This window comes from Zosterops lateralis, assembly GCF_965231275.1.
Source record: "Zosterops lateralis genome assembly, chromosome: 33".
Taxonomy (NCBI): domain Eukaryota; kingdom Metazoa; phylum Chordata; class Aves; order Passeriformes; family Zosteropidae; genus Zosterops; species Zosterops lateralis.
In genome coordinates this window covers 4,514,530-4,534,457 of record NC_139793.1, presented here as the reverse complement: position 1 = coordinate 4,534,457, position 19,928 = coordinate 4,514,530, and the positions used below count along the sequence as shown (strand labels likewise).

Genomic DNA, 19,928 nt, shown 5'->3' with positions numbered 1-19,928 from the left:
TGGGCTGCGGCTCTAGTTCTGTCTCAGCCAATCAACTCTCGTTTTCGCGTCGCCCCCGCCGCCATCTTTGGTGCTGGCGCGTTCCCGCCCCGCCCTTAAAGACGCCGCGCCCCAATAATCAATAATTAATAATCGATAATCAATAATCGATCGATTTATTTACAAAACTCGGTGTGTGTGGGGAGGGGGGGAATCGACGGGACTCCAACTCGGGACGGGGGGCCCGGGGAGGGGGACGGGGGATCTCCGAGGTTTCACTTGAGAAACGCGACCTCCGGAATCTTCCCTTCGAGCTGGGGAGGGAAAACGGGTAAAAATGGGGTAAAACCGGGCAAAAACGGGCAAAAATACGGAATAGAAAGGGAAATAAAGGGAAATAAAGAGAAAAATGGGGAAAAAAAGGGGAAAAACTGACCTTGAGCTGGGTGAAAACCTGCCCGGCCTGGCCGTAATCCCAGTCGTTGTCTTGGAGGCACCTGAGGGGAATTTGGGGAGATTTTAACATTTTCAGGAGATTTTAAAGAGATTTTAAAGAGATTTTAAAATTTTGAGGTGATTTTGAGATTCTGGGGGAATGTTGAGATTTTGAGGAGATTTTTAGGAGATTTCTGGGGGATTTTGAGGGAATTTTGGGGGGATTTTGAGGAGATTTGGGGGGGGGGTTTGAGGGGTGATTTTTTCGCTTTTTGAGCCAATTTTTTTTAATTTTTGGGCCATTTTGGGGCATTTTTGACTCATTTCTGGGACCACTGGAGGTTCATGCCCGACTGCAGGAGAAGGCCACCGGCATCTCCTGCTGCTCGGGGGGGATTTTTGGGTGATTTTTTTCAGGGTTTTTGGGTGATTTTTTTCATTTTTTTGTGGGGTTTTTTTTGAGTGATTTTTCAAAGCGTTCTTGGGCTGATTTTTTCACTTTTTGGGCCGATTTTTTTTGCTTTTTGGAGCTTTTTGATGTGATTTTTATGGGGTTTTCAGGGTGATTTTTGGAGCGATTTTCTCAGGTTTTTTGGGGGTTTTTTGAGCCATTTTTTTTCACTTTTTGGGCTGATTTTTTTGGGTTTTTTTGGGCTGATTTGTTCGGTTTATTTGTGGGCTTTTTGGGGCGATTTTTTTGCTTTTTTGGGTTTTTTTTTTTCACTTTTTGGGGCATTTCAGACTCACTTCTGGGACCACTCGAGGTTCATGCCCGACTGCATGGCGAAGGCCGCCAGCATCTCCTGCTGCTCGGCGCTGAGCGACGGCACCGGGCTGGAGGACGGGGTGGGCGCCGGGAGGGCAAAGGCCTTGCGCAGCTCCTCGGGGCTGGCCCCGCGCACAAACAGCTCGTCGTTCACGATGCACAGACTGCCAGGGGGGAAAAGGGGTTTGGGAATAAAAATGTGGGGTTTGGGGGGTGAAAAATGGGGTTTGGAGGAAATAATTGTGATTTTTGGGGGAAGAATTGGGGTTTAAAGGAAAAAATTTGGGGTTTGGGGGATGAATAATGGGGTTTGAGGGTAAAAAATTGGGATTTTGGGGGAAAAAATGTGATTTTTTTGGGGAAAAATGGGGTTTTGGAGGGAAAAATTGTGATTTTTTTGGGGGAAATAATGGGGTTTGGGGGGGAAATATTGGGGTTGGGGATAGAAATTTGGGGTTTGGGGGAGAAAATTGTGATTTTGGAGGAGATATAATGGGGTTTGGGGGAGAAATTTGTGATTTTGAGGGGAAAATTGGGATTTTTTTGGGGAAAAATGGGGTTTAGGGGAAATATTGAGGTTGGGGAGAGAAATTTGGGGTTTGGGAGGGAATGGGGTTTGGGGGGGAATGGGGAGTGGGGGGAAAAGTTTTGATTTTGGGGAAAGAATTGTGATTTGGGGGGAGAAAAAAGAGGATTTAGGAGGAGAAATAATGGGGTTTGAGGGGGAAATTTGGGTTTGTGGGGAGAAATTTGGTTTAGAGGAAAAAATTGGGGTTTGGGGGGAAATAACAAGGTTTAGGTGGTAAATAATGGGGTTTGGGGGGGAAATTTGGGTTTGGGGGAGGGAAATGGGCATTTAGGGGGAAAATAATGGGGTTTGGAGGGGGAAAATTTGGGACCTGGGGGCAGGAATAATTTGGAATTTGGGGCAGGAATATTTGGGATTTGGGGAGGGAATATTTTGGGATTTGGGGGGATTTTTGGGATCTGGGGCAGCACTGACCCGCTGTTCCCGGCCGGGACCGCGATGAACATTCGAGTGAAGGCCCGAACGGAGTCCCGGGACTTGCCGTCAACTGGGGACAGAAATGGGAATAAATGAGGGGGGAAATGGGGGGGGAAAATGGGGAAAAAATGGGGGGAAAATGAGGAAAAAAATGGGGGGAGGATATGGGAGAAAATGGGAGAAATGGGAGGAGAAAAGAGGGGAAAGTGGGGGAAAAAAGAGAGAAAAAATGGGGAATATGGGGAAAAATGGGGGGAAAATGGGAAAAAGAGGAAAAAACTGGGGGAAAAAAGGGAACAAATGGGGAAAAAAACAGGAGAAAAAAAGAAGAAAAAAGAGGAAAAAAGAGGAAAAAAAAAAGAAGGAAAAAGGCAGGAAAAAAAAGAGGAAAAAAGGAAAAAAAAACAGGGAAAAAAAGAGAAAAAAGAAGAAAAATGCAGAAAAAAAGGAAAAAAAAAAAAAAGACGAAGAAAAAAAGGAAAAAAAAGAGGAAGAAAAAAAGAAGAAAAAAAGAGGGAAAAAATCAGGCAAACAAGTGAAAAAGGTAAAATCCAGGTGGGGACTGACCTTCCTTGAAGATCCCGTGCACGGTGAAGCAAAGCAGCGTGTTCTGCAACACAGGAGGGTTTTTTTCTCCCCAAATTCCTATTTCCTCCCCAAAAATCCCATTTTCTCCCCCCCAAATCCCCATTTCCCCCCCAAAAAAAATCCCAATTTTTGCCTCCAAATCCCCATTTTTCACCCCCAAAATCCCATTTTTCCCCAAAAAAAGTCCCATTAAAAAAAAAAATTCCCATTTTTTCAAAAAAATCCAATTTTTGCCCCCAACCCCCCATTTTTTCCACCCCAAATCCCTTTTTTTTCCTCCCAAACCCCCAAATTTTCCCTTCCAAAATCCCTGTTTTTCCTTCCAAACCCCCATTTTTCCCCCCAAATCCCATTTTTTCCCCCCTCTGACCGTCTGGGCACAAATGTCCACCACGAAGGAGTTGACGTCGTGTTGGGTCTTGGGCAGCTCGTTCAGAAAAGCCACAACGTTGAGCCTCGTGTGCTTCAGCAGCTTGAAACGCATGGCTGGGGGAGAACGGGGTCAGGGAGGCCAAAACCAGCCAAAACCACCCAAAAATCCCTAAAAACACCCCAAAAACCCCCCAAAAAACCCCAAAAAACCCCCCAAAATCCTCAAAGAACCCCAAAAATCTCCCCAAAAACCTCAACCCCCCCCAAAAAAAAACTCCCAAAAAACCCCAACCCTCCCCAAAAAAACCCTAAAAAAACAAACAAAAAAACCCACCCAAATCCCAACACTCCCCTAAAATTAAAAAAAAAAAAAAAAACAACTCAAAAATCCCAAAAAAAACCCCCAAAAAAACCCCAAAAAAAGCCCCTCAAAAAATAAAATTAAAAAAAATTAAAAAACCCAACCAACCAACCAAAAAAAAAAAACCCCAAAAACCCAAACCCCCACCCAAAAAACCCCCTAAAACCATCCAAAACCCCCCCAAAACCCCCCAGTCCCTCACTGGGGTCCTTCAGCTTCTTCACGTTCCGACTGTCCTTGAAATACTCGTTCAGGCTGTTCCTGCTGGAGAAAATCTGAATATTATGGGGGGTTTTGGGGGCTTTGGGGGTGATTTTTGGGGTTTTTTTGGCGTTGTTTTGGCGGGGTTGAGGTTGTTTTGGGGGGAATTTTGGGGGGTTTATGGGGGAATTTGGGGGTTTGGGGTTGTTTTTTCAGGATTTTTGAGTTTTTTGGGGGCTTTGGGAGTGTTTTGAGGCTATTTTGGGGCATTTGGGGGTTATTTCAGGTGTTTTGGGGCTATTTTGGGGCACTTGGGGGTTATTTCAGGTGTTTTGGGGCTATTTTGGGTTGTTCTGGGGTTATTTTGGGGTGTTTTGAGGTGATTTTGGGGTTATTTTGGGGCTGGTTTTGAGTGTTTTGGGGTATTTTAGGCTGTTCTGGGGTTATTTCAGGCTGTTCTGGGGATATTTTGGGGTGTTTTGGGCTGGTTTTGACTGTTTTGGGGCAGTTTGGGTTGTTCTGGGGTTATTTAGGGCTGTTCTGATGTTATTTTGGGCTGTTCTGGGGTTATTTTGGGGTGTTTTGGACTTGTTTCAGGACATTTTGGGGTTATTTTTGAGTGTTTTGGGCTGTTTTTGACTGTTTTGGGGTATTTTAGGGTGTTTCAGGCTGTTCTGGGGATATTTTGGGGTGTTTTTGGGGTTATTTGGGGCTGTCCAGTCACCTGGGGGGCGTGTGGGGGCCGTAGGGGATGCTCAGGGAGCAGCAGGCGCCGTCGTGATACGCGTCCAACAGACCCTGCCGGTCACTGGAGTCGTACACCGAGTAATACCTGGGAAAAATGGGGGTTTGGGGGGAAAAAATGGGGGTTTGAGGGGGAAAAATGGGAGTTTGGGGGGAGAAATGGAGTTTGGGGAGGGAGGAATGGGATTTTGGGGTTAAAAAAGGGGGTTTGGGGGTTAAAAAATGGGATTTGGGGAGGGAGAAATGGGATTTGGAGGGGAAAAAACGGGGTTTTGGGGAGGGAAAATAAGATTTTTGGGGGGGAAAATGGAGTTTGGGGAGGGAGAAATAGGAGATTGGGGAGGAAATGGGAGTTTGAGAAAAGAATTGGGATTTTTAGGGGTTAAAAATGGGAATTAGAGGGGGAAATGGGGTTTTGGGGGGGAAAAATGGGAATTTGTGGGGGAAAATGAGATTTTAGTGGAGGAAAATGGGGATTTAGGGGGAGAAACGGGATTTTGGGGAGAGAAATGGGGATTTGGGGTTAAAAAACGGGGATTTGGGGTTAAAAAATGGGGATTTGGGGTTAAAAATGGGGATTTGGGGTTAAAAATGGGGATTTGGATGTGAAAAATGAGATTTTGAGGGAGGAAAATAGGGAATTTTGAGGTTTTTTTTGGGTGGATTTTCAGAATTTTTTTGGGGAAAGAATCAGGGTGGATTCAGGGGATTCTCTGAGGAGCTTTTTAGGGTTTTTTGGGGTGTTTTGGGGTGTTTTTGGGGGTCACTCACTGCTGGAGGAAGCGCAGCACCAAAGCCTTGAGGTCGTCGGAGCCGAAGTAGCTGCTCTGGAAATGGGGGTGGGGGAGACTGTGAGACCCCAAAAAAGGGTCAGGGGGCCCCAAAAAAGGGTCAGGGGGCCCCGAAATTGGGGGAAAACCCCCCAGAATTGGGGGGGTCCCACCTTGCAGGGCGGGAGCGTCGTGGGGGCCTCGACGTCGAAGGCGATGGGGGGGGGGAGCTCGTGCCCGTCCTGGGGGGAGATTTGGGGGATTTTTGGGGGGTTTTGGGGGGATTTGGGGGATTTGGGGAGGTTTGGAATGGAGAGGAATCCCCCCAAAACCCCAAAATCCCACAGAGACCCCCAAAAAACCACCAAATATCCCAAAAATCCCCCCCAGAAACCCCATGGAGATCCCAAAAAAAACCAAAAATCCCCCAAATCCCCCCCCAAAAAAACCCAAATCCCCCCAAAAACCCCAAAAATCCCCCCAAACCCTCCAGGGATCCCCCAAAAACCCCATAGAGACCCCCCAAAAAGCCCAAATCCCCCCAAAACCACCCAAAATCCCCCCCAAAACCCACAGAGACCCTCAAAACACCCCAAATCCCCCCAAAAACAAAAAACCTCCCCCCAACCCCCCCAAAAAAAACCCAAAATCCCCCCCAAAACCCCTCAAAGCCCCCCCAGATCCCCTCAGACCCCCAAATCTCCTCCCAAATTATCTCAGCGCCCCCCAAATCCCCTCAGGACCCCCCAAAACCCCCCAAATTCCCCCAAAATTCCCCAAACCCCCAAATCCTCACCAGGCGCAGCAGTTTGGGGAATCTCTCTCTGATGGAGCTGCCAGGGAAGGGAACGGGGGGTGAGGGAGGAGAGCAGCCCCCAGGACCCCCAAAATCATCCCAAAAACCCTCAAAATATTCACCAAAAACCTCCTCAAAATCATCCCCAAAATCCTTCCCAAAATCCTCCCAAAAAACCCCAAAATCCTCCCCAAAATCCTCCCAAAAAATCTCCCCCAAAAACCTCCGAATTCACAATTTTGGGACACAAAAAGAGGGTTTTTGGCCCAATTTTAGGAGCACAAAATGAGGATTTTGGGGAGAATTCAGGGACACAAAATGATAATTTTTAGCCCAATTTTGGGAGCACAGGGTGAGGATTTTTGGAGATAATTCAGGCACAGAAAAGGAGAACTTTGGGGATAATTTTGGGAGCACGAAATGAGGATTTTTGGGGAGAATTCAGGGACACAAACTGAGGATTTTTGGGGCCGTTTTGGGGTAATTTTGGGGGCTGTTTTGGGGCGGTTTTGGGGCCATTTTTGGGACACAAACTGCTGATTTTGGAACACAAATTGCTGATTTTTGGCCCATTTTTGGGGCCGTTTTGGGCTGTTTTGGGGCCCAACCAGACCTGATGTAGCTGGACTGGTCCCTGAAGGAGTCACACAGGGGGTTCCCGTCCAGCCAAAGCTCCTCCAGCTTCAGCCCCTTCAGCTTGTCCAGCTCCCGCTCCGACTTCAGCTGGGGGGACACGGGGGGACATTTGGGTCATTTGGGGGCATTTGGGGACATTGGGGACACCCAAGGGGCTCCCAGAGGGGTCTCGGGGAAGGATTTGGGGTCCTAGGGTGTCCCAGGGACAGATTTTGGGATCCCAGGGGGTCCCAAGGACAGGATTTGGGGTCCCAGGGAAGGATTTGGGGTCCCAGGGGGTCCCAAGGACGGACTTTGGGGTCCCAGGGGGTGATTTGAGGTCCCAGGGAAGGATTTGGGGTCCCAGGGAAGGATTTGGGGTCCCAGGGGGTCCCAAGGACAGATTTTGAGGTCCCAGGGGGTGATTTGAGGTCCCAGGGAAGGATTTGGGGTCCCAAGGACAAGATTTTGAGGTCCCAAGGACAGGATTTGGGGTCTCAGGGTGTCCCAAAGACAGATTTTGGGGTCTCAAGGACAGTTTTTGTGGTCCCATGGGGTGATTTGTGGTCCCAGGGACGGGATTAGGGGTCCCAATGACAAGATTTGGGGCCCCAGGAGGGGATTTGGGGTCCCAGGGCAGGTTTGGGGTCCCAGGGGGTGATGTGGGGTCCCAGGGCAGGTTTGGGGTCCTGACCCACCTCGTTCCGGGACAGGTCGAGCACTTTGAGCCCCGGGACCTTGAGGGGCAGCTCGGCCAGATCGTCCAGGCGGAACAGGCGGTTACTGCCCAGGGTCAGCGACTGCAGCTGCAATGGGGGGAAAATTGGATTTTCAGGGGGAAAATGGGGAGTTTGGGGATGGAAATGGGGAATTTCAGAGAAGAAACAGGAAATTTTGGGGTGAAAACGGGGAGTTTTGGGGTGAAAATGGGGAATTTGGGGGGAAAAATGGAAATTACACGGGGAAAACGGGGAATTTGGGGGTGAAAAATGGGAGTTTTGAGCGAGAAATGGGGTGTTAGGGGGAAAATTGGGGATTTCAGGGTAAAAATTGGGAATTATAGGGGACCCAAAGTGGGTCTGGGGTCCCCAAATGGGTCTGGGGTCCCCAAATGGGTCTGGGGTCCCACCTCAGGGATGTTCTCCTCGATGATCCTGAGCACCACCCCCATGGAGCTGCGCTGGTTCAGCACCACGTCAATGCCCTGGGACACCAGGTCTGGGCCGGGGGGTCAGGGGGGCTGGGACCCCCAAACCCCCCCCAGAACTTCCTGAGCCCCCCCCCCAGACCCACCAAAACCCCCCAAAATCCCCCGAGACCCCCAAAATCTCCCCCAAATCCCTCCTGAGCCCCCCATAGCCTCTCCAGACCCCCCTGAGTCCCCAAAATCCCCCTCTGAGCCCCCCCAAATCCCCCCATAGCCCCCCAAAACCCCCCAGACCCCCAAAATCCCCCCCAGACCCCCCCAGCCCGCTGCTCTCACCGGGGTCCACTCGGAGGCTCTTGAGGTCCAGCGATTTCTGGGCGCCGTCGTAACGTTTGCTCATGCACAGCTGGGGAGAGGGGTCAGACCCCAAAAACATCCCAAAAACCCCCAAAAACCCTCCCCAAACCACCAAAAACCATCCTAATACCCCCAAACCCCAAAAACCCATCCTAAACCCCCAAAAAACTACCAAAACCCCCCCAAAAACCATCCTAAAACCATCCCAAAACCATCCCAAACCACCCAAAACCATCCCCGAACCCCAAAAACCATCCCAACTCTGCCCTGAGCCCCCAAAACCATCCCCAGAACCCCTCAAATCCCCCCCAAATCCCACCTTGAGCTGCTCGACCTCCTCAGGTTTGAGCTCGTTCTGCAGCGACTGCGGCGGCGCCGACGAGTTGATGACGATGACGACCTGGGGGGGCCCAAAATGTCCCCAAAAATGTCCCCAAAATGTCCCCAGGGCTGATCCCAAATGTCCCAATTCCTGATCCCAAATGTCCCCAGGGTTGATCCCAAACCCCAAACCCCAGATCTTGACCACAAACCCCAAATTCCAACCCCAAACCCCACCCCTATCGATGATTTTTCGGGACACCAACCTAGTCCTGACCCCCAAACCCCAAACCCCAAATCCTGACCCCAAACCCCAAACCCTGACCCCAACCCCCACCTTGTAGTTGTCCCTGTCGGTGATTTTCCGCGACACCTGTTTCAGGGCGCTCGCTGTGGTCGCGTCCTCCACGTAGAACTGGGCCCGGTTGTGGTCGTAGTGGAACTGCAGCGGGGAGGGGGCTGGGTGAGACCCCAGACAGCACAAAAACAACCCAAAAACACCCCCAAAATATCCCAAAATTCCCCCTAAAATCCTCTCAAAAAACCTCCCAAATCTCCCCAATATCCCCCTGATATGTAGGGCTGGATGTGATCCCAAGCACCCCAAATTCCCCCAAAATCCCCACCAAAACCCCCTCAAAAATACCCCAAAATCTCCCCAGGATGTGGGGCTGGATGGGATCCCAAACACCCCAAAACCATCCCCAAAACCACCCCAAAATTCCCCCCAAAACACCACTAAAAACATCCCAAAATCCTCCTCAAAATCGCCCCCAAACCACCCCAAAATCCTCTCAAAAACACCCCAAATCCCCCCAATATCCCCTTGGGATTTGGGGTTGAAAAAGATCCCAAAATCTCCCCAAATTCCCCTGGGACCAGGGGCAGGATTGGGACCTTCCTGGGATCCCAAATTCCCCCAAAATCCCCCAAAATCTCCCAAACCCCCCTGGTGCCCCCACAGACCTCGACGGGGGTGAAGGGGACGCTGCAGAGGTTCTGGATGGAGCTCAGCAGCCACGACTTGTCGTATTTCTTCCCGTAGGGGATCTGTGGGGTCACCCCCGGGGGGCAGGGGGGGGAAAGGGGAAATGGGGAAAGGGGAAATGAGAGAGAAAAGGAAATGGAAGAGGAAGGAAAGGGACGGAAACGGCGAAGGGAGAGAAATGGGAAAGGAAAGTGAAGGTGAGGTGGGAAGTGAGACAAGGAGAGTGAGAGTAGAACTCAAACTGCTCAACCCCAAACCAGATTGTTGCTGGTTTTTGTGCCCCATCCCAGACCCAGCACTGCCCACCCCAATCCCCCCATTCCCTTCCTCATTCCCACTCCCCACTCCATTCCCAATTCCATTCCCATTCCCATTTCCATTCCCCATCCCAATCCCCCTATTCCCACTCCCATTCCCATTCCAATCCCATCCCAGTTCCCATCCCCAATCCCCATTCCCACTCCATTGTCCCCATTGTCCCCTGTCCCCATTCCCATCCCTGTTGTCCCCACTGTCCCCTGTCCCCATTCCCATCCCTGCTGTCCCCACAGGCCCCATCATCCCCATTTTCCCACCGTGATTTTGAACCAACCCCTCCTGCTGCCCCTGTCCCCACAGTCCCCTCCCTGTCCCTGCACTGTCCCCTCATTGTCCCCCCTGTTGTCCCCACCGTGATTTTGAACCAGCCCCTCCTGCCCTCCCTGTCCCCATTGTCCCCAATCCCTGTTGTCCCCCTGTTGTCCCCACCGTGATTTTGAACCAGCTCCTCCGCCCGTCTCTCCCGGAGCCGCCCCCGCGCTCCCCGGGCTCCCGTTTGACGGTGATGTTGATGTTGGCCAGGCGGCCCGAGCGCGGCGCGTACGGGACACTGGGGACGGGGGACAGGGGGCACTGGGGACACGCCTGGGACACAGCCAGGGACACCAGGACACACCCAGAACACCCCCAGGACACGCCCAGGGCACGCCTGGGACACACCCACAGGGACACACCCACAGGGACACACCCACAGGGATCCCCAGGACACACCCAGGACACGCCCAGGGCACGCCTGGGACACACCCACAGGGACACACCCACAGGGACACACCCACAGGGATCCCCAGGACACACCCAGGACATGCCCATAAGGACCCCCAGGTACACCGGGACACACCTGGGACAGGCCCAGGAACCCCCCTGGGACCCTCCAGGACCAGCCAGGAACTCCCAGTTCCCTCCCAGAACCCCCCGGTACCCCCAGTACCCCTTCCCACACTGACTGCCGGCCCTGGGACCAGCCCGGTGACCCTCCCAGTTATCCTGGTGTCCCCCCAGTGTCCCCCCAGTGTCCCCCCAGTGTCCCCACAGTCACCATCAGCCCTGGGAACCCCCCAGGAACCCTCCTGGTAATCCTGGACCCCCTGGGAATCCCCTGGTCCCCTCCTGGTGCCCTCCCGGTAATCCCGATGCCCCCCACACTCATTATCGGCCCTGGGAACCCCCCTGGTGCCCTCCCGGTAAACCCGGTGTCCCTGGACCCCCTGGGAATCCCCTGGGAACCCCCCCAGTGTCCCCGCACTCACTATCGGCCCCGGGAACCCCCCTGGGAGCCCCCCCGGTCCCCCCGCACTCACTATCAGCCCCGGGAACCCCCCGGGTGTCCCCCCGGTGTCCCCGCACTCACTATCAGCCCCGGGGTCCCCCCGGTCCCCCCGCACTCACTATCGGCCGCGGGGCCCGTCGTGGGGCTCGGCCATGGGCACGTCCCCGTCGTCCTCGTCGTTCCTGGCGCGGCGGGGGCGGCCCCGGGGGGTCACCTCGCTGTACATCTTCCCCCGGAACGGCCCCCGGCCCTTCCGCCGCCGCCCCCCCGGGAACCCGCGCCCGCCCACGCGGTCATCGTGCTCTGCGGGGGGAAAACCGGACAGCGGGGTGGCACCGGGACACCGGGACAACCGGGGACCGAGAGGGGACACCGGGAACGGGACACCGGGGATAGGAATAGGACACCAGGGAGGGGACACCGGGGGTGGCACTGGGACAACCGGGCACCGGGGAGGGGACACTGGGACACCGGGGATGGGACACCGGGGGTGGCACTGGGCACCGGGGGGGGACACCGGGACAACCGGGCACCGGGGATAGGAATGGGACACCAAGGAGGGGACACCGGGGCTGGCACCGGGACAGGGACCCAGGGCTGGGAACGGGACACCGGAGATGGGACTACGGGGGTTGCACCGGACACCGGGGAGGGGACACCGGGGACAGGGATGGCACCGAGGAGGGGACACTGGAGGTGGCACCGGACACCGGGGATGGCACTGGGACACCGGGAACGGGACACCGGGGATGAGACACGGGGGGTGGGACCGGGGAGGGGACATCGCGGAGGGGACACCGGGGATGGCACCGGGGGTGGCAGCAGCACAGGGACCCGGGAACGGCACCGGGACCGCCGGTTCCCCGGGCTCGCCCTCTCCCGGTCCATCCCCGAACCCTCCCCGGGAGCAGCACCGGGATCTGCCCCGTGTCCCGGGATCTCCCCCCGCGCCGTTCCGGTCCCGGGAGCGGCCCCGTCGCCTCACACCGGGCACAGCTCCAGGCCCCGGGCACAGCGGGACCGGCCGCGGCTCCGTCCCGGTCCCGTTCCCCTCCCCGGTTCCCTCCCGGTGCCATCCTCGGTTCCTCCCCGCTACGGGCCGCGGGTCCCCTCCCCTCTCCCGTTCCCGTTCCCGGTGTCTCCTCTCCCCTCCCGGTTCCGCCCCCCCCATCCCGGGCCTACCCCCGTTCCCGGGCCCGGCCCCGCCGCGCTCCCCTCCCGCGGCCCGGGGCTGCCCCGGGGGCCTTCCCCATGTCCCCCCCGTGTCCCCCCGCTGTCCCCGGGCCCCCGCCCCGCTCACCGCTGTACCCGCCCCCCTTCCCCTCCTCCGCCATCGCCGCCGCCGCGGCCTCCCCGCCGCGCGTCCCGCTGACGTCACTTCCGCCCCGCCGGGCTCCGCCGCGCAGGCGCAGTGGCCGCCGCCTCCCTCCCACCCCCGGCCCCGCCCATACCGGAAGTGCCCAAGGCCGCGGGTTCGAATCCCGGCCCGGGAGGAAAAATAAAAACACACGAAAAGAAACGGGGGGGTCGGGGAGTCCCGGGGGTTTATTGGGGGGTCCCCGAGGGGTTCAGACCATCCCCAGATCCCCCCACGGCGGTCCCGAGGCTTTAACGGGGGGTCCTGCACCACCCCCCCCACCCCATTAATTGAATGGGGTCAAAATTGGGGTCCAGGGGCCCCTTTTGGGGGTCCTCAACCCCCCAGAGGGCCCCCATCGCTTTCAGGGGGTCCACAAGCCCCTTTTGGGGGTGTCAAGGCTTTAATTGGGGGGGGGTCCCAAAGCCCCCCCATTGTTATTAGAAGCTCCACTTCCCCAAACCCAAAATTTTTGGGGGTCCCGGGGCTTTCCTGGGGGTCCCCAAAGTTCCTGGGGGTCTCACAAACCCCTCCCTGGGGGTCTCACAGCTTTCACTGGGGGGGGGGATCCCCCCAAATTTCACCAATGGGGGGGTCACCCCCTCCCCAAAAAATAAACCAAACCCCATTTTATTTGGGGGGGGGTCCCGAGGTCCGTGGGGACCCCCCAAAAACATCCCAGAGACCCCCAAGAGGGGGAAAAAAAATCCAAAATTAGGGGGGGAAAAACCCCCAGGGCCGAGTCCGTGGTGAGCCCAGAGGGGCCGAGTCCGTGAGAAAAGGAAAAAAAAAGAGAGAAAAAATCCAAATTTGGGAGGAAAAAGGGGGAATTCAGGCCAGGAAAACCACGAAGACGATGAAGAAGACGATGAGGATGAGGAAGATCTTGACCATGAGCCAACGGTTGGATGTCACTGACTGGAAATATTTGAGGATCTCCCCGTGAGCCGCCTCCACGTTGAGCTGGGCGTCCTCAACACTCGAGTCAATCCTGGGACAGGAGAGGGAAAAGGGGGGGAAAAATTAGGGGGAAAATAAAGGGGAAAAATGGGGAAAAATAAGCGAAAAGTATGGGAATAAAAGGGGGAAAAATGGGGGGAAAATGAGGGGAAAATACGGGAAAAGTGGGGGAAAAAATAGAGACAAAAGAAGAGAAAATGGGGGGAAAATATGGGAAAAATGGAGAGAAAATACAGGGAAAAATGGGGAGAAATGGGAGGAAAAATAGGGGAAAATACGGGGGAAAAGGGGGGATAATGGGAAAAAATTGGGGGAAATTAGAGGGAAAATAAGGGGAAAATTGGGGGAAAACGGGGAGGGAGGGGGGAAAATATGGGAAGAAAAATAGGAGAAAATGGGGGGAGAAATGGGGGTAAAATTGGGGGGAATTGGGGAAAAATGGGAAAAATAAGGGAGAAACGGGGGGAAAGGGGGAAAATTGAGGGGAAAATTGGGGGAAAATTAAGGGAAAAAGAAGGGGAAAAATGGGGAAAAATTAGAGAAAAATGGAGGAGAAATAGAGAAAGAATGGAGGAAAAATGGGGGAGAAATGGGGGAAAGGGGGGGAGAAATGGAGGGAAAATGGGGGAAAATATGGGAAGAAAAATGGGGGAAAATGGGGAAGAAAGAGCAAAAGAAAAATCAGAAAAAAGACAAAAATTCAGGAAAAAAAAACCCCAAAAACCCCGAAAAAAAACCCAAAACAAAGCAGCAAATAAAAGGGGAACAAAACGATGAAAATGGGAGCTCAAGGAGGGAAAAATTGGGATTTTTGGGCACCTCTGGATGGTCTCCTCCTGCTCCTTGACCATGTGAGCCAACTGCTGGAAGATGGAGCCGAGCTCCACGATGGTGGACTCGATGTTGTGCATGGTGTCTGCCCTGCTCTGGATGTAGGAATCCTGGGGGGAGGCCAAAAAATGGGATTTAAAGGGGTTCTAAAGCCTTGAAATGTTATTGTTTTGGGAACTCTCCTGGGATCCCAAATCCCCCCAAAAATCTCCCTAAAATCCCCCCCCAGGATCAGGGGCAGGAACAGGACCCTCCTGGGATCCCAAATTCCCCCAAAACATCCAAAAATCCCCCCAAAATCTCCCCCAAATCCCCCAAAATCCACCTCAGGATCAGAGAAAGGTACAGGGACCCTCCTGGGATCTCAAATCACCCCAAGACCCCCCAAAACACCCCAAAATCTCCCCCAAATCCCCCCAAAATCCCCCAAAATCTCCCCCAAATTATCCTAAAATCCCCCCCAGGATCAGGGGCAGGACCAGGCCCCTCCTGGGGGGTTTTTGGGGGGTTTTTGGGGGGTTTTTGGGGGTCCAGACCTGCTCGTCCAGCAGCTGCAGCTGTTGGCTGGTCCTGCTGTCCATGTCGATGGCCACGGCCCCCCCTGAGCCCGGGGAGTCGGCCTGGAGAACACCTGGGGGGCCTGGGGGGCAAAGGGGGGTCACAGAGGGGTTTGGGGGGTCCTGGGAGGGGTTTGGGGGGTTTTGGGGGGTCACAGGGAGGGGTCAGGGAGAGTTTTGGGGGCTCAGGGGGGTCCTGGAGGGTTTGAGGGGGTCCTGGCAGGGATTTGAGGGGTCCAGAGAGGCATTTGGGGGGTCCTGGGGTGTCCTGGGTGGTCACAGGGGGGTTTTGGGGGGGTTTCAGGGGTCTCGGGGGGGTCCTGGGGTGTCTTGATGGGTCCTGGGGGTTCCTGGGGGGGGTCCTGGGGGGTTTTGGGGGAATCAGGGGGGTCCTGGGAAGGATTTGGGGGATCCTGGGGGTCACAGGGGGGTCAGAGGGGAGTTTTGGGGGGTCACAGGGGTCAAAGGGGGGTCAGAAGGGTCATGGGGGGTGTCAGGGGGGTTTTGGGGGATCCTGGGGTGTTTAGGGGGGTCCCAGAGGGGTCCCAGAGCCCCCCATTTCCCCCCCGGGCTCACCCAGGTTATTGGCTGCCAGGGCCGACACCGGGGGCCGCGAGAACTGCTCCCGACGGCTGCGCTGCTGCCGCAGGTTCTGGGGGAGAAAGGGGAAATAAAGGGGAAATCGAGGGGAAATAAAGGGGAAATAAAGGGGAAATAAAGGGGAAATAAAGGGGGAATAAAGGGGAAATCGAGGGGAAATAAAGGGGGAATAAAGGGGAAATAAAGGGGGAATAAAGGGGGAATAAAGGGGAAATAAAGGGGAAATCGAGGGGAAATAAAGGGGAAATAGAGGGGAAATAAAGGGGAAATAGAGGGGAAATAAAGGGGAAATCAAAGGGGAATAAAGGAAAAATCAAGGGGGAATAAAAGGAAAGCAAAAAAACAAAGAGAAAAAAAGAGAAAAAAGTAAAGATGGAAAAAATGTGATAAACGAAATAAAACAAAAAAAAAAAACCAAAAAGGCAGAAAGGAAACAGTAAAAACGGGAAAAGAGGAAACAGAACAAGTAAAAGAAGAAAAAAAAGCAAAGAGAGAAGGAAACAAAAACAAACAAAACAAAACAAAACAGAACAAAATGAAATAAAACAAAAGCCCAGCACTGACCTCTGTCCGCACCTCCAGCACCGACTTGAAGTCGTTGGACATCGAGGCCAGTCTGGACTGGGGAGGGAATTGGGGGAGGGGTCAGGGCTGGGCAGGGGGACCCTGGGACCACCCAGGATCCCACAGGACCCCCGAGGACCCCTCAGGTGCCCCCAGACCCCCTAAGGACCCCCCAGGACCCCCTCAAATCCCCCCAGGACGCCTCAGGAGCCCCCTAAATCCCTCCAGGATCCCCCTGAGACCCTCTGAAACTGCCCAGGCCCCTCCAGGACCCCTCAAATCCCTCCCAGGACCCCCCAATTTGCCCCTAAATCCCTTGCAGGTCTTTCCAGGACCTCCCAGGCCCTTCCAAGACCCCCCCAAATCCCTCCAGGACCCCCCAGAACCCTCCAGGCCTCTCCAGAACCCCCCAGGACCCCCCAATCCCCCCCAAATCCCCCTGAAATCCCTCCCAGGACGCCCCAGGTCCCTCCAGGACCCCCCCAGGTGACCCCAGGACTCCCCAAATCCCCCCAAACCCCCCGTCCCCACCTGCAGTGAGACCACCACGGTGTTGGAGTGGGTGTGGCCGTGTCTCCCCGCGGGGCCCCCCCGGGCCCGGAGCAGCTCCCCGAGCTGAGCGATCTGTTTGTTCAGGCTGTTCATGTCCTGGGGGGCACGGCGGGGTCAGGGGGGCCCCAAATGTGGGCCTGAGACCCCCCAGAGGGGCTGCAGACCCTCCTCACCCTCCCCCCTGACCTGTTTGATGATGTAGGTGAGCTCCTCGATCTCCACGGATTTGTCGTCAAATAGAGATTTGCGCTTGGCCACTGCAGGGGAGGGCAGGGAGGGTCCTGAGACCCCCAAAATACCCCAAAAACCCACCCAGAGACCCCCAAAACACCCCCAGAGACCCCAAAATACCCCCAGGACTCCCCAGAAACCCCCAGGACCCCCAAAACACCCCTAGGACCTCCCAGAACACCCCAAATCCTCCCTCAGGATCCCCCAAAAACACCCCAGGATCCCCCAAGTCTCCCCCAGAACTCCTTAAAACCACCCCAGGACCTCCAAAACTCCTCCAGGACCCCCCAAATCCTCCCTAGGACCTCCTAAAACCCATCCAGGATCCCCAAAACCCCCTCAGAACCCCCCAGAACACCCTCAAGACCCCCAAAAACCTCCCCTAGAGCCCCCAAATCCCCCCCAGGACTCCTCAAAACCCCCCAGGACCCCCCAGTGCCCCACTCACGGATGGTGAGTTTCTCCAGTTTGGCAAAGGTGTTGCTCAGGTCCTTCCCAATGCGCCTGGGGGGGGGGAAAAGGGGAGGGGGGGTCAGGGGTTGGGGGGCCAGAGACCCCTCCCCAAATACTGGGGTCCCCAAGCCCATTTTTGGGGTCCCCCAGCCCATTTTGGGTCCCCCCAGCCCCATTTTTGGAGACCTCAACCCCCATTTTTGGGGACCCCTAAACCTGGAGACCCCAAACCCCAAATCCTGGGGACCCCTGCCCTCATTTTTGGATACCCCCACCCCAATTTTTAGGCCTCTCCAGCCCCAGTTCCTGGGGACTCCAAACCCCAAATTCTGGAGACCCCCAAATCCCAATTTCTAGGACCCCAGCCCCCATTTTGAGCCCCCCACCCCCATTTTTAGTTCCCCCAGCCCCCTCCCAGCCCCCCATCCTTGTGTCCCTCCCCCCTGCAGACCCCCAGCCCCATTTTTGGGCCCCCCAGCAACATTTTGGGCCCCCCAAGCCCCTCATCTTTATGCCTCCTCCCCCTGCAGACCCCCACACCCATTTTTTTGCCCCCCCAGCCCCATTTTGCCCCCTCCTCACTTGGCCATGAGGCTGAACTCGCTGCGGGGCCGCCCCGGGCCGGGGGCTGCTCTGCCCACCTGGAGCCCCCCCCCATCCTGGGGGGAAAATGGGGGGTCAGGGGGGACCCCCGGGATGGGGGAGACCCCCGGGGAAAGTGGGAAAGGGAGGGAGGGGATTGGGGGGTTCTCGAGTGAGGCTGGGGGGGATTTGGGGCATTTGGGGAAGATTTGGGACCCCCAGGTGAGGCCAGAGGGGATTAGGGAAAAATCTGGAGACAATTTGGGGGGATTTGGGGACCCCGAGTGAGACCAGGAGAGATTTGGGGGGATCTGAGAAAGATTTGGGGAGGATTTGGGGGGATTTTGGGACCCCCAGGTGAGGCCAGGAGGGTTTTGGGGACCCCTGAGTGAGTCTGGGGGGAATTTGGGGAAAGATTTGGGGGAATTTGCGGACCGTGAATGAGGCGGGGAAGGATTTGGGACCCCCAGGTGAGTCAGGGGGGATTTGGGGAGATTTGGGGGGATTTCGGGACCCCCCGGGGTGAATTGGGGGATGATTTTGGGGGTCTCCGGGGGGTTCCCCACCCACCTGCCGTCCCTGCAGCGATTTGCAGGCGAAGAGGAACTCGGGGGTCCTGTCGCGACACGACATGACGTCACTGTGCAGAGGGGGGAGGGGCGGCTCCGGGAGGGGGGGGAGGGGCGGCTCGGCCTCGCTCCGGGGGCGCGGCGGGGACGGGCCCGGCTCCCGCGGCCTAACGCCCGAGCGGCGGCGCGTCTGCATCGGGGCTCATCCCCTGCGGCGGCTGCGGCACCGGGGGGTCACCGGGGGGACCGGGACCCCCCCCCGAAATCCGGGACCCCCCCCCAAAACCGGGACCGCCCCACAAACCGCGACCCCCCCGCCCCACAGACCCCCCGGAACCCCCCGGAGCTCCCGGTACGGCCCAAGGAGGGTCCCGGTGCTCCCCCCCCTCACCGCGGGTCGGGCCGGGCCGGACGCGCCACCGGAGCCGCGCTGACGTCACTGCCACGTCTCTTCCGCCGGAAGTTGTGACCGGGAGGGGAAACAGGGAGAGGGACTTCCGGTAAAAGCCACGCCCCTCTGTTTGTGTGGAGCTGAGGCCACGCCCATAAGGACAGGCCACGCCCACAGTGACAGACAGCGGCCAATCAGTGGGCGAGTGTGGTAAGACCACGACCATGACAACAGGCCACGCCCACAGTGGCAGACAGCGCCCATTCATTAGGTGGAAGTGGCGAGGCCACGCCCATAGCATCACACAGCGTCCAATCAGTGCGCGTGTATCGTGAAGCCACGCCCATGGCAACGGCCCCGCAAATGGGGAACGGCGGGAACGAGGAAGCCCCGCCCCCAAAGCGGCCCCGGTACCGACCCCGGTGAGGGCGGGGCTCCGCCCCTAAAGAGCCCCGCCCACTGCAGCAAACCCCGCCCACAGCACCCGGTAATCGGCGCCTTTCCCCGTGACGTCACAGTTTTCCCCGTGACGTCACAGCCCGGTTCCGGTTCGGCGGGACCCGACAGAGAAACGGCAGAGGCGGAACCCGCGGCCTTTATTGGGGGAGGGGAGGGCGGGGAGGGTCCCGTGGGCGCGGGGGCGGCGCTCCCGCTGGTCCCGGACGGTGGTCCCGGTGCTGGGGGGGGGGGTCCCGGTTCTCAGGGAAGGTCCCGGTTCTGAGGGAAGGTCCCGGTTTTGAGGGAAGGTCCCGGTTCTCAGGAGGCTCCGCGGGGCTCCCGGAGCGGCCGCTCGCGGTTCATTCCTCCCGTTTCTTGTAGTTCTCGATGTTGCCGAGCACCCACGCGGCGGGGCCGAGGAAGGACACGAACACGGCGAGGAGGCCCACGGCGCTCTCCTGAGGGGGAAAGCGCCGTTAGTGACACTTCCTCCTCCTCCTTCCCCCGCCAAGGTCACCCCGCCCCGAGCGCCCCCCAGAGCCCCCCGAGCTCACCCCGGCGCCCACGGGGCTCTGCGGGGGCCCCGATTTGAGGCCGCGCGGGGCCGGGCCGGGCCGGGCCGCGGAGCGCAGGAGGGAGCGGGCCAGGAGAGCGACGGGCGGCATGGCGGCGGCGGCGCGGTCTGACGTCACTTCCGGCGCGCGGCGAGAGCGTCCTCTAGCCACGCCTACTGTACTCAGGCCACGCCCCCTCCCGAGTAGTTTATTTGTGGTTCTCATTTGCGGCTCGCATTAGCATAACCACGCCTACCC

The 19,928-nt window shown here is 56.7% G+C and overlaps 2 protein-coding genes and 1 long non-coding RNA gene across 4 annotated transcripts; all 3 read right to left on the bottom strand.

The window, feature by feature from the left end:
• Nucleotides 1-123: 123 nt before the first annotated feature.
• On the bottom strand, nt 124-12,378 carry NXF1 (nuclear RNA export factor 1). Of its 2 annotated transcripts, none has more exons than XM_083881236.1 (21): nt 12,332-12,378; nt 11,151-11,334; nt 10,194-10,314; nt 9,425-9,508; nt 8,796-8,900; nt 8,457-8,537; nt 8,117-8,186; nt 7,763-7,851; nt 7,332-7,439; nt 6,632-6,741; nt 6,019-6,055; nt 5,396-5,464; nt 5,224-5,279; nt 4,433-4,540; nt 3,710-3,768; nt 3,145-3,260; nt 2,754-2,796; nt 2,184-2,256; nt 1,162-1,344; nt 416-476; nt 124-293 (listed from the first exon to the last, which is right to left on the bottom strand). In XM_083881236.1, the coding sequence occupies exons 1-21, from the start codon at nt 12,363-12,365 to the stop codon at nt 255-257; spliced, it is 1,830 nt and encodes a 609-aa protein (XP_083737362.1). In that variant the 5' UTR covers nt 12,366-12,378; the 3' UTR covers nt 124-254. The 2 variants fall into 2 exon arrangements, with proteins under 2 accessions (XP_083737362.1, XP_083737361.1); XM_083881235.1 differs by having other exon boundaries at nt 125-293; nt 3,710-3,771.
• A 184-nt stretch (nt 12,379-12,562) lies between these two features.
• Nucleotides 12,563-18,733, bottom strand: STX5 (syntaxin 5). Its single transcript, XM_083881422.1, has 11 exons — nt 18,679-18,733; nt 18,289-18,505; nt 17,719-17,795; nt 17,132-17,187; nt 16,639-16,709; nt 16,432-16,548; nt 15,901-15,957; nt 15,313-15,388; nt 14,716-14,819; nt 14,168-14,289; nt 12,563-13,379 (listed from the first exon to the last, which is right to left on the bottom strand). Exons 2-11 carry the CDS (start codon nt 18,481-18,483, stop codon nt 13,220-13,222), a joined length of 1,035 nt encoding a protein of 344 aa, XP_083737548.1. The 5' UTR covers nt 18,484-18,505; nt 18,679-18,733; the 3' UTR covers nt 12,563-13,219.
• A 522-nt stretch (nt 18,734-19,255) lies between these two features.
• Nucleotides 19,256-19,920, bottom strand: LOC310921280. Its single transcript, XR_014592102.1, has 2 exons — nt 19,671-19,920; nt 19,256-19,574 (listed from the first exon to the last, which is right to left on the bottom strand). It is a non-coding gene; the product is annotated as an uncharacterized lncRNA (long non-coding RNA).
• Nucleotides 19,921-19,928: the final 8 nt, after the last annotated feature.

Bases quoted from the DNA above. Each gene is read 5' to 3' on its own strand.
- NXF1 (XM_083881235.1), bottom strand. From the start codon at position 12,365: ATGGCGGAGGAGGGGAAGGGGGGCGGGTACAGCG. The intron at 6,056-6,631 runs GTCTGGTTGGGC...CTTCCCTGGCAG, and splicing joins GACCAGTCCAGCTACATCAG to CTCCATCAGAGAGAGATTCC. The intron at 3,772-4,432 runs GTGACTGGACAG...GATTTTCTCCAG, and splicing joins GGCCCCCACACGCCCCCCAG to CAGGAACAGCCTGAACGAGT.
- STX5 (XM_083881422.1), bottom strand. From the start codon at position 18,483: ATGCAGACGCGCCGCCGCTCGGGCGTTAGGCCGCGGGAGCCGGGCCCG. The intron at 16,710-17,131 runs GTGAGTGGGGCA...CCTCCCCTGCAG, and splicing joins ACTGGAGAAACTCACCATCC to TGGCCAAGCGCAAATCTCTA. The intron at 14,290-14,715 runs GTCTGGACCCCC...GCCTCCCCCCAG, and splicing joins TGCAGCTGCTGGACGAGCAG to GATTCCTACATCCAGAGCAG.